Raw genomic sequence first — 13,504 nt, forward strand, 5'->3', positions numbered from 1 at the left:
ATACATCCAAATCAACAAAGGAATGGCTTCACCAAAAGAAGATTAACGTTATGGAATGGCCCGGTCAGAGCCCAGACCTGAATCCGATTGAAAATCTGTGGGGTGATCTGAAGAGAGCTGTGCCCAGGAGATGCCCTCACAATATGTGGGATGATCGGAAGAGGGCTGTGCCCAGGAGATGCCCTCGCAATCTGTGAGGTGATCTGAAGAGGGCTGTGCCCAGGAGATGCCCTCGCAATCTGTGGGGTGATCTGAAGAGGGCTGTGCCCAGGAGATGCCCTCGCAGTCTGTGGGGTGATCTGAAGAGGGCTGTGCCCAGGAGATGCCCTCGTAATCTGACAGATTTGGAGTGTTTTGCAAAGAAGAGTCAAAATGTGCCGTGCTGATAGACTCATACCCAAAAAGACTGAGTGCTGGAATAACATCAAAAGGTGCTTCAACAAAGTATTAGTGTAAGGGTGTGCACACTTATGCAACCATATTATTTTATTTTAATATTTCTTTCTTCCCTCCACCTAAAAGATTTCAGTTTGTTTTTTGAGTTGTACAGTTTATAGGTCACATTAAAGGTTGAAAAAGTTCTGAAATGATTTATCTTTGTCTAATTTTTTTTACATCACAGAAACCTGACATTTTAACAGGGGTGTGTAGACTTTTTATATCCTGTTCATTTGCACTGGCATTACACTGTATTTACACTGCAGTGTGGAAAGGGTTAATTCACAGCCAGCTAAGGCTAGTTTCACACTAACGTTAAAATCTTCTGGCAGGCTATTTCGGCAGAGTAACAGCCTATGGGAGTTCATTGTATCTAGCATAGCCAAAAAGGAGCGAAGCACAGCCAGGCCCTATTGACTATAATGAAATCTGTCCTGTTTCCGGCATTAGTGGCAGCATTCAGACGGATGAAAAACGTGATGCTTGCAGCATTTATTTTTTTGGCTGAACCCTGGCACTAATGCCACAAACAGGCCAGCTCCCTGCTGGGTCCCAATATACTCAATGGGCTCTGGCGGGGAAGGGCAGCATCCGGCTATGCTGATACAATGAAGTCGGGCGGGCTACTACTCCTATGGAACAGCCTGCCGGGAGATTTAAAAGCTAGTATAAAACTAGCCTAATACTGAGAGACTTTGGGAATTTCTAGTCTGTACACTGAGAAGCTAGTCATTTTCCACAGTTAAGATACATATTTATGCAGAGATGACTTTTGGAGGGGGAAAAAACAGACACAGTGATCTTTTGATTGTCTGTTTTAACTCTGTCAGAAGGATGTTTATGTCTGGAAACTACTTAGTTATTCACATTGACTTGTATTGAGGCACCGTACAAATCCATGGCAGCCGTGAACTGCAACATTGTATCTGTTTAGGCTGTAATTCTCCAGCTTCATCCCTCCCACCAGGAGGTTTCAGATCAGTTACAAACAGTAGAAAAGTAGAGCATTCAGAACCCCTAAAGTTCTGCAGAGAGGTATCAGTGATAGGAAAGACTCTGACAGAATGTACACCTCGAGGTGGATACTGAGACAGGGATACTCTGACACAGATCTTGGGTCACCATGTTGTGGCCAGGGTATCAGTCTTCTAAGAGAGAGAGGGACAGCTAGCTCAGGCATTTCCTCAGCACAGAACCTTCTTCTGTCTGGGAGGAGAGTGGAAAAGCCAGCCCAGTGCCTTGTCTGTATAGTTTTGCAGTTGAGTTCCTCCAGTAAGAAGCATACTGGTTCACTGCAGACCCTGACTTTCTGGACTTATTTCTCATTGGGGTGCACCATGCTTTACCATCCCCTCCGGAGAGCAGAATCATGTAGTGATGCCTCAACAGTGTCTGGTGGACCCAGCGTAGAGTTGGGGCCACCTCAAGTCTGATCACTACCATCACATTGCTTACATAATGGCTGGTGTAAGGACTGTCTGAGAACAAATTTTCTAAGTACAGTCTGTGTCACTGAACCAGCAGGGAGTTCCTATAAGATAGTTACATAGTTACCAAGGTTTAAAAAAGACATAAGTCCATCAAGTTCAACCAAGTGATAGGTGGGGACGCGAATCCCAGAAGGAAATGAAACTAAGATTTCTACACATTTTCATAAGCATTAATGTTGTTTACTTTCCAAAATTAATCTAAACCCTTTTTAAAACCGTCCACTGTTCCTGCTGCGACCACGTCCTGAGGTAGTCTATTCCACAGATTCACCATTCTTACAGTAAAGAAGATTTGACGCTTCTGGAGATTGAACTTTTTCCTCTCCAATCAGAGGAAGTGCCCCCTTGTCTTTTGGGGGCATTTTACATGGAACAGTTTTTCACTATATTTTTTGTACGGCCCATTTATATATTTGTATAGGTTAATCATGTCCCCCCTTAGACGTCTCTTCTCAAGACTAAATAAATTCAATTCTGTTAATCTTTCTTCATAACTAAGACCCTCCAGGCCCCTTATCAGTTTAGTCGCTCTTCTCTGTACTCTCACCAGCTCCAGGGCATCCTTTCTATGGACTGGTGCCCAGAACTGAACTGCATATTCCAGATGAGGCCGCACCAGCGCTTTTTAAAGTGATAGTATTACATCCCTGCCCCGCGACTCCATGCCTCCTTTAATGCATGACAATATCCTGGTGGCCTTAGAAGCAGCTGATTGACATTGTATGCTGTTATTCAATCTACCATCCACAAGGACACCCAAATCCTTCTCTATAAGTGACTCTCCCAGTGTCACATCCCCTAGGACATATAATGCACAGAGATTATTACTACCAAGATGTAGAACTTTACATTTATTCACATTGAACCTCATTTGCCAAGCTGATGTCCAATCACTCAGATTGTCCAAGTCAGCTTGTAGTTTATGGACATCTTCCATAGACTGCACAGTACTACACAGCTTAGTGTCATCTGCAAAAATGGAAATGATGCTATTAATCCCGTCCTCAATATCATTACTGAATAAATTAAATAATAGAGGACCCAGCACTGAACCTTGGGGTCACCACTTATAACCTGGGACCATTCTGAATAGGAATCATTGACCACAACTCTCTGGACACGGTCCTTCAGACAGTTTTCAATCCAATTACAAACTATACTTTCCAAACCTACAGACCTTACTTTACCTATTAAACGTCTATGAGAGACAGTATCAAAATCCTCTGCAAAATCCAGAAACACTACATCCACAGCCGCCCCTCTGTCCAGGCTTCTACTCACCTCACTACATCCACAGCCGCCCCTCTGTCCAGGCTACTACTTACCTCACTATATCCACAGCCGCCCCTCTGTCCAGGCTTCTACTCACCTTACTACATCCACAGCCACCCCTCTGTCCAGGCTTCTACTGACCTCACTACATCCACAGCCGCCCCTCTGTCCAGGCTTCTACTCATCTCACTACATCCACAGCCGCCCCTCTGTCCAGGCTACTACTCACCTCACTACATCCACAGCCGCCCCTCTGTCCAGGCTTCTACTGACCTCACTACATCCACAGGCGCCCCCTCTGTCCAGGCTACTACTCACCTCACTACATCCACAGCCGCCCCTCTGTCCAGGCTTCTACTCACCTCACTACATCCACAGCCGCCCCTCTGTCCAGGCTTCTACTCACCTCACTACATCCACAGCCGCCCCTCTGTCCAGGCTTCTACTCACCTCACTACATCCACAGCCGCCCCTCTGTCCAGGCTTCTACTGACCTCACTACATCCACAGCCGCCCCCTCTGTCCAGGCTACTACTCACCTCACTACATCCACAGCCGCCCCTCTGTCCAGGCTTCTACTCACCTCACTACATCCACAGCCGCCCCCTCTGTCCAGGCTACTACTCACCTCACTACATCCACAGCCGCCCCTCTGTCCAGGCTTCTACTCACCTCACTACATCCACAGCCGCCCCCTCTGTCCAGGCTTCTACTGACCTCACTACATCCACAGCCGCCCCTCTGTCCAGGCTTCTACTCGCCTCACTACATCCACAGCCGCCCCTCTGTCCAGGCTACTACTCGCCTCACTACATCCACAGCCGCCCCTCTGTCCAGGCTTCTACTCACCTCACTACATCCACAGCCGCCCCTCTGTCCAGGCTTCTACTCACCTCACTACATCCACAGCCGCCCCTCTGTCCAGGCTTCTACTCGCCTCACTACATCCACAGCCGCCCCTCTGTCCAGGCTTCTACTCGCCTCACTACATCCACAGCCGCCCCTCTGTCCAGGCTTCTACTTGCCTCACTACATCCACAGCCACCCCTCTGTCCAGGCTACTACTTACCTCACTACATCCACAGCTGCCCCTCTCTTCAGGCTTCTACTTGGCTCACTACATCCACGGCCGCCTCTCTGTCCAGGCTACCAATCAACTCCTCATAAAAACAAATCAGGTTAGTCTAACAACTTCTGTCCTTGGTAAACCCATGCTGGTTATCACCTATTATATTATTTATAGTCACATACTCCTGTATTAAGTCCCTTAAGAGTCCTTTAAACATTTTCCCACAACAGACGTTAAACTGGTCTATAATTACCTGTGGAGGACCTAGATCCTTTTTTCAATATGGGCACCACATTTGCGTTGCACCAATCACTTGGCTCTGTACCAGTACCAGTATAAACCAGGGCACAGCAATGACTGAACTGAGCTCTTTAAGCACTCTTGGGTGTAATCCATCTGGACCCGGAGCCTTGTTCACATTTACCTTATTTAACTTATCTTGGACCATATCTACAGTTAGCCAATTGAGTGTATAACTGGATGTACTAACAGCCTCAGCACCACAGATATCAGCTCCTTTCTCTTACGTATATACAGAGCTAAAAAAAAACATTTAATAACTCTGCCTTTTCCTTCTCTTTAGTTACTAACCCCCTTACCACTATTTAGGGGACCTACCTGCTCAGACCTTGTTTTTTTTTAGCATTTATATATTTAAACAATTTTTGGGGATTTGTTTTGCTCTCTTTTGCCACCTGCTGCTCGTTTTGTATTTTTGCTAATTTTATCTCCTTTTTACAGATTGTATTAAGCCCTTTGTAAACTTCAAACCCTACAGCTCACCCCTCAGATTTGTATTTTTTAAATTCATTTTTTCTTGTCATCTATTGCCCTTTTTACAGTAGCTGTAAGCCATGGGGGGGAGGGGGGGGGGGGGCATTTTAGAAACGAAAATAATACTCTTCTTCTGTGATGTAGCCTTGTTCCAAGAGGAGAGCAATGTCCTACATGATTTCTCAAGGACAAGCAGAATCTGTGAGGCCTACAGTAGGTAGGAGTCATTATAGTGATGAGGATCCCATCGCCATTGACTTGTATTTCACCAAATTCTGCCAAGGAACCTGATGATGAAGTGTCTGCAACCCTGATAAGTATCCATCTCTATAATCTATTTCCAGGAATGAGTGTCGCAGTGCGGAATTACAACCTACCCCGGGAGTGTATCCTCCATTACTTCCATTCACACAAATGTTTTGTGTTTGATCGTCCGGCATCTAAGCTGGATCTCCAGAACATGGATAAAGTGCAGGACTCTCAGCTGGACCCTGCCTTTATACAACAGACGAAGAAGTTCTGTGAGTACATTTATGAGAAGAGTCCAGTTAAAGCCCTATCAGGCGGGTACACGATAACCGGGAGAGGTAGGTCCTTGCTCTATTGTGTGACTTTCTCTACATCATCTTCTGCAGATGGTCTTATTCTTACACTTCTATATCATTAGGTCTTGGGGACGTCGCAGTCTCCTATGTAGAGGCGATCCGCAGCGGTTCCATTCCTTCTATGGAGAATGCAGTTATTGCTTTGGCGATGATTGAGAATTCTCGAGCCGTAGAAGACGCTTTATCTAAGTATGACGAGATGATGGCTCTCCATGTCAGCAGATTTCCAACTGAGACACAAGAGGAGTTTCTGAACCTGGACAAGGAATGTCACGCTGAAGCGGTGAAAGTCTTTATGAAACTCTCCTTCAATGATACAGATCAAGAATACCAGGCCAGGCTGATAGTAAGTGAGGTGGACGAAAAATATCCTTATTGCAAAAAGTTTTTGGAAAGAAAATGGCTGTGTTCTGCACATAACAAGAGTACTGTCTGTAAGAGCTCATGTGCAGTGGAGAACAGTCTGCATATGGACAGCTCCTGTAACAGACACTGTACACGGACTGACCCATCCTGTCCCTAATGATAAAACCTGACTTTCAATCGCGTCATTCAATCAACCTAACTAAATCTATCTTCACAATCCCTATGCTGTCCATAAACTTCCCTATGTCTGCATCTCCCCTGACCAGTTTCCCACACTTGTGTTCTTAATTAGAAATGTCAAATGGGGGGCAGCATTTTGCCCAAGTCGAATCGTCAAAATTTCGTATTAGTTTGGAATTCGATTTTGTTTTGAAATTTGTAACAAATTTGATACATTTTGAATAATTTTGCTTATCTCTACTGTCTATAACAATGGGCAATGATATTATGGGGGGGGGGGGTCGGTCTTTAACTATGCCATAGCTGAAAAACGTCCCCATAGATCTAATGTCTGTGAAGGTAAATGACAGAAAAGACGACTGGAACGTTCCAAGGAATGACCTGAATTTGCTATGGGAACCATTTATTAATGTTATTCTCTTGTAGGAAGCGTTGGGTAATAGAAAGGCAGAGTATCTGAAGAGAAATGAAGAGGCGTCTGAGAGGAGGTGCAGAGCTATACTGCAGGAGCTGAGCGCGGGGCTGGAGAAAGGAATCAAGGAAGGAAGGTTCTCTGTGCCCGGGGGATATAAGATGTTCACTGATGAGAAGAGATCTCTGGAGACGGAGTATCTGAAGGTCAAAGCCAAGGGGGTAAAGGTAAGCTGCTCCTAACTACCTTTGTAATCTTTAATATGTCCTATAGGGGGGGCATTTACATGACAATCTCCCACTTCTGTCACTCTGGGCTTGACTTATTAGGAGGGAAGATTCCCTCCGGCTGATGCCCTACACCCCCCAGCCATACAGAACACACAGAGACTCTTTCTTTGGTGTAAGGCCGTAGCAGCCAAGTTTATTAACAAAGTAAACCATTATGAAATATATTAAATTGCAACAACTTGTATATCTATATATTATATATTAGAGATAGAGCCGTAATATTCCAATCCAACATTGCCAAACCTAAATGTTATAACCCACAATAGTGGGGAAGGATCCAAGAAGGCATTCCAACCAAATATTGCAGTCTCCACTCGCAACCTCCACTTGTATTCCAAACCTTACTCTTGGCCGCACTTACTGACCCAAGGGCACCAAATCATCAAATACATACCCGTGCAGTCCAAACAAGAGCCCCAGCCTTCAACTTATCAAACCTCATGCCCCTAACCCTCACCTTTTCTAAATAGTTTTGCCTCTCGGGATCCCCCCTTTTAACAAACGAACATCGGTCACACCACACCTATGTTTGTCCTGCCATACCTTCAGGGCTTTCTCTAAACCTCCCTGAAGCTCCTAGGACCACAAATCCATACCCACATCATTAAGGTGCGCGCCGTCCACCCACAAGAATTGAGCTGGCGCCACTTCCAGCTCCCTTTGATGTACCACAAACCCCCCATGGTGCCACACAAAACGCCCCATCTCCTTGTTCAACTTTGCCTGAGCCTTATTAAGACAATCAACAGAACTGAAGAACCGACATGACCCCCGAGCCACCACATCGGACCAGATAAGTAACAAAGCTGCAAAGTCCACCCATAAGTGCAATAAGTCCAATTTAACATCCCTTATGACATACCCTGACCGATGGATCCCAATATAATTGCCACCTATGTGGATCAACAAGATATCAGGGGGCCTATCCAGGGGTAGATCGGCCATAGACATTACAGGGAAATTTCCCAGTGGGCCGATGCCCAGAGGACCACCCAAGCCCTCCTCTCTGCCGCTGGCCGGGTACATAATGAACTCTCAGCGGTAATTAAAGCTGTGAGAATCAGGTACTCATGTACCAGGTCAGCAACCGCAGGTGCCCTCCTGAATTCAACTGCTAAAGCCTGAATCTGACCTCTCAAGCCTCCTGCTCTTTATTTTAATTAGAACTGGAGGAGGAAGACAGAAGATGGCATTTATTGATGGCCACCACAGAAGAACAGTTTTTGGGGCAATATATGGTGCTGCACTGTGGTATATGTTTCTGATGGGACAGTATTTTGCACTATTGTACTGCTGACCCCCACCTGCTTCTGTTGCCCCACCTTCCATCAATTTGGATCTGCCAACAACATGGGGCCACTTTTAGTTTTTTTTTTCCAGGGCCACTCTAGGCCTATCCCAAGAGGCATAGATCCGAAACTCGGGTAGCAACCCACCCCATAACGAACCACGCAGGCCAATCCAACAAACCTGTTAAACACTGTTGTCAAAAACCAATTTTCGTCTATTCCCACCAAACATCAGCTAACAGGGACCCCCAGTGCATTAGAAGGACTCTGAAAACAGAAAAAATAAATAAATATCGGCATCACAAATCATGCAAAAAAGGATCCCACCTACTACTCCTAAAACACCCCAGTGCAACAACCCGGAACAAACCTCACAGCAAATTAAGATGAATATAAGAAAGAAAACATGTGGACTCCCATCATCCAATGCGCATGATTGCCACATCACCCAAACCCTACCGAGCTGCCTCCACTAGTAGGAATTCAAAGCAAACTCCCCAGCAAGCAAACCTGCTGCCACCAAAGACTTAGGAAACACTGCCACAAACTGAAAACAAGACAGAGCAGTGCCATCCCGATGTATTAACAAAGGCACAGCCTCCACTGGGCGATGCTGCACAAAAACTCTTCCACACACCGAATCGGACATACCACGGTGCCAGCCAAAGGATGTCTAACCCCTTTACCCTCCAGATCAGTCTTCGACCTCCGCGCTAAAAACTGCAAACCTTCCGGACCAACGACCACACCTTCCTGAAGCAAACCCCGAACCTGTGAATGACTACTAACCACCAACTCCGAAACCCTAAATGCTCTGTAAAATGCTAGAGAAAAAGCTGCCAGACAAGCCTCATACCACCTCATAACATCGAAACGGAAACTGGGTGACAAGTGTCCCTCCACCGTTATGCCTTCAATGTCTAGGCCAGTAAAAAACATTTAGACACATAAGCCAACCCCCGCAAATGCAACCAAATGGCAAACGCAGCAACCCTCTTGGAGACAGCCAAAAAAGACACACCAGAGTTAAAGGGCAACCCCACAAAATAAACCAACAACATCTGAATATCATTCAGAGAACCCAACCCCCAACTAACTCACTAACCGCTTGCACCGAGACCACACTGAAGCATAAGCCGACCACATACTGCTACTCACAGACGGTGTAATCAAATCCCATGAGATCCCAAAACCACACTACAGAGCCACTGAGGACAAGGCCGTCCCTGTTCATCTGCCCCCGGCACCAATCGGGCAAAAAACGACCCCACTCAACACAAGAAAGGGAATCGGCCACCGAATTGTCCATACCCGGCATATGAACAGCCACAAAACAAGCATTCAACACGAAACCCCGGAGGACCAAATGGGGGAGCAAGCACAGCAGCGGAGGAGAGACGATTGTCCATTAATGGCCTGCACGATGCCTAAATTGTTGAACGGAAACTTATACTTTGTTCCTCAACCAGTCTCGCCAGAACAATTGGAAACCGTTCCAACAGGGCCAAGTTAGGAAACCCGACTAGTCCCAGACGTGCACACCAGTAAGGGGGGTGGGGCTACAAACACTCCCCAGATGGCTACCAGCCCTCCTCAGCAGGCACCGGCTGCATTCGTCCAGACACAGGACAGCTGACCAGGCTCCCTCCAGTAGAAGGAGAAGCCGCTCCTGCTGCTTCCAGATGACCCGTCCGCTGTGCACCATAGGTGGCCTGCATCTCGCTCCCCGCTCAAGACTCACATGGGGAGAATCCCGCCAACTGCCAGGACCCACTCCACCGACCAGGAGAACCAGAAAGGGGGCTCCCACTCATCTCTCCCATGGTTTCCTATCGCGGTACAGGATTCCTTCCGCTGCGGCTGTGTCCTGCTGAGGTACCACTTACCGCAACAAAAGCTTCCTAAACAACGCCGAACCCTGGGGGTCAATTCAAGACTCGGATGAGTCAAGGGGGCCACCACTGAAGACTCCTCTGGTCCCCTCAAGGCAGCCTACAAGGTCTGTTATAGCCACTCTGGGCCATGCTGCACCTCCGCGGCCCTAACCGCTGCCAACAACTCATCCAGGGAGGAAACTGTACTAACGTCTGACATTGGTCCCTTGGCAAGTGAGGGGCCACTGCCTTTACACCAGTTAAATATTGCCCCTCAAACCCATAACCTGCTTCACCCCCTCTACGACACTAAACCATATCCACCTCCCAGTTTAAACCACTTAATCCTTTCTTGCCTACCAACTTTCCGCTAAGTCAGGCTGCATTTTGCTATGTCCGCGCCCCGCTCCATTGCTATTCTTACTGAAGGCCAGAGAGAAGTTTCCAGGCCGTAGCTTCTGCTGGGTTCTGCAGATCAGTCATTCTGTCTGTAACGTATCTGTATCATTGTCTGATTTCTCCGTAGTCTCTGGAGATATTACAAGAGTTCCTCAAAGAGAAGGAGACCGTGGAATCCACCATCTTGATGGCTGATAAAACTCTAGAAGAAAAAGAAAAGAAGTTGGCTGGTAAGATGTCAGCGCGGCTGCGGGGACAGGAGATACAGACTCCACAATCCGGCGCATAAACCTGTAATTATACAATGTAACAGGGAATCTCTCCGCGTATGAGAACCAATCAACCACCTGTCTGGTAGAAATGTCCATATTTCAGAAGATGCCATCTAGATAATGACCCCTGTAACCTCTGAAATCAAACCAGGCCAAGACCTTGTGTCACCCGTGGTCTTGCAGCTTAGGCAGGGTCCTGGCTCTCCTTAAAGAGACCAGCTGTGTATGGAGACTTGTAGGCAATGCTCCATGGGAAAATAATATGCAAAGAGGTGTCTCCCAGGGAAGGAGAACCATCTCATCTTGTGGAAGTGGCTCCCTGTGAGTCAAAGTCTGACTGTTTAACAAGCCTTGTTAACATTGCACTGATGGGGCGAACACCCCGAAACAGCTGTCTACGGATGAATATTCAGCTTGACTATTCCCTTGTCCTGATGGGTTATCAAAAAGTCAGACTCTAACTCGAAGGAAAACACTTCCAAAAGGTTCGCTAGTGAGATGTCATTATATACAGAGGTCTAGAGTTATCCTTTATTATATACAGAGGTCTAGAGTTATCCTTTATTATATACAGGGATCTAGAGTTATTCTTTATTATATGCAGAGATCTAGAGTTATCCTTTATTATATACAGAGGTCTAGAGTTATCCTTTATAATATACAGGGATCTAGAGTTATCCTTTATTATATACTGAGGTCTAGAGTTACCATTTATCTAAATATTCTAACATCAGCCGTCTCCATTTATTTCTCCAGAGCAGCAATCACAGACTGAAGCCGCAGCAAGAGAGAAGGAGATCCTGGAAAAGGCTAACATGGAGCTGAAGAGGAACCAAGAGAATGAGCAGGAGAATTACAAGCTTCACATGGAAATGCTGGAGAAGAAAATGCTGGATGAAAGAGAGAAGATGAAGGAACAGAATGAGTGGCTGATAGGAGAGAAACTGAAGGTAACAGATCTAATGTCCTCCTCCTGGGACGGCCCGACCTCCACATATTCCATGAGGAGCAGTTCACTCTTCTGCTCTCTGCCGCCCCCTCCAGGCCGTGTAATCTACACTCTATGATGTTCCTAAGTCAGTGGGGGATGGGGGGTGACAACTGCTCCGAGCACAGAAAAGTAGTTGTCACTGATTATACCCATGATAAACATAGGTAATAGGACAGCACGAGGTGAACCAACCCCATAATGTGGCCCCTGCAGACAGTAATGTGTTGGGGCCCTAATTAGGACAGCCAGCCAGGAATTGATATTCTGGAGATTGGTTCCCTCTCTGTTCACCACTGTATCTGTGTGTTTAGGACGCAGATACAGTTGAAAGTTGTGGGCCGGGCCGATTCTACCTCTTCTACTGCCTGAGGTGAATACTGAAATAGCGCCCCCACCTGGTGCCAAATTCTCTGTCTAACCCATACCCCCAGCCCTACTGCTGAAGGTATATTCGTATTGGACATTATGTATGCATTACATACCTCTTCCATCCAGTGATGTCTCTTCTCATGTAGACGTTCTCTTCCCTCATCTTCTCCATTCGGACCAGACCACCATGACAAAGTATTCCAGCCACAGCTCGTCTCCATAGTGTTTACCGCACAGACATGTTAGATTCCTCACTTTTCTATAATTCTTCTCCTCCTGGTGCACCAACTGTGCTACTTACTGCTGCTACCTCTAATACTGCGCCCGCTGTGCCACCAGTGCCCCCACTATACTGCAGAAATAACAGTGCCATACAGATAGTCTCTAAAGTGCTCCTAGAAGTCCCACCAATAGTGATAATGCTATCCCAGCAGTGCCCCTTTATTTAAAATGCTCTCCCCTCTGTAGAGCCCCCTGTTTTATGTTCCCCCAGAGTGCACTATTTATTTATAATGCCCCTGGTAGAGCCCCCTGTTTTATCCCCCCCCCCCCCCCGCAGTGCACTCTTTATTTATAATGCTCTCCCCTTTGTAGTGCCCCCTGTTTATGTCCCCCCTCAGTGCACTCTTTATTTATAATGCTCTCCCCTCTGTAGTGCCCCCAGTGGTGCCCCCTATTATTCCCTATACCTACATCTATCATGCAGTCATCATTTCCATTCTGCCTCTGCAGGAACAACAAGACATGCTGGCCGGGGGCTTCAAAAGGCAATGTCAATCGCTGGAGGACGAGATCAAGAGACTACAAGAGCAGAACAACGAGCCCGGGTCATTATTAGGAGAAATCATCAGCACCATAATACCAGGGAATTTAGGGAAATTTGTGAAAAGGGTGCTTCTATAGGAGGAATACAGTCAGGTCCATAAATATTGGGACATGGACACAATTCTAACATTTTTGGCTCTATACACCACCACAATGGATTTGAAATGAAACGGACAAGATGTGCTTTACCTGCAGACTGTCAGCTTTACCTGCAGACTGTCTGCTTTACCTGCAGACTGTCAGCTTTACCTGCAGACTGTCAGCTTTACCTGCAGACTGTCAGCTTTACCTGCAGACTGTCAGCTTTACCTGCAGACTGTCAGCTCTACCTGCAGACTGTCGGCTTTACCTGCAGACTGTCGGCTTTACCTTCAGACTGTCAGCTTTACCCGCAGACTGTCAGCTTTACCTGCAGACTGTCAGCTTTACCTGCAGACTGTCAGCTTTACCTGCAGACTGTCTGCTTTACCTGCAGACTGTCAGCTTTACCTGCAGACTGTCAGCTTTACCTGCAGACTGTCTGCTTTACCTGCAGACTGTCAGCTTTACCTGCAGACTGTCAGCTTTACCTGCAGACTGTCAGCTTTAC

The 13,504-nt window shown here is 46.7% G+C and overlaps 1 protein-coding gene across 1 annotated transcript in view; it reads left to right on the top strand.

Moving 5' to 3' along the window:
* LOC122928899 (guanylate-binding protein 1-like) overlaps window positions 1-13,011 on the top strand; it is a 35,977-nt gene extending 22,966 nt beyond the window's left edge. The window contains exons 6-11 of the mRNA XM_044282207.1: window positions 5,388-5,630; window positions 5,711-5,994; window positions 6,621-6,833; window positions 10,586-10,688; window positions 11,487-11,680; window positions 12,823-13,011. Of these exons, the coding sequence (XP_044138142.1) occupies window positions 5,388-5,630; window positions 5,711-5,994; window positions 6,621-6,833; window positions 10,586-10,688; window positions 11,487-11,680; window positions 12,823-12,993 (1,208 nt within the window). The 3' untranslated portion in view covers window positions 12,994-13,011. The remainder of the gene's footprint in view (window positions 1-5,387; window positions 5,631-5,710; window positions 5,995-6,620; window positions 6,834-10,585; window positions 10,689-11,486; window positions 11,681-12,822) is intronic.
* Window positions 13,012-13,504: the final 493 nt, after the last annotated feature.

This window comes from Bufo gargarizans, chromosome 2, assembly GCF_014858855.1.
Source record: "Bufo gargarizans isolate SCDJY-AF-19 chromosome 2, ASM1485885v1, whole genome shotgun sequence".
In the NCBI taxonomy this organism is placed as follows: domain Eukaryota; kingdom Metazoa; phylum Chordata; class Amphibia; order Anura; family Bufonidae; genus Bufo; species Bufo gargarizans.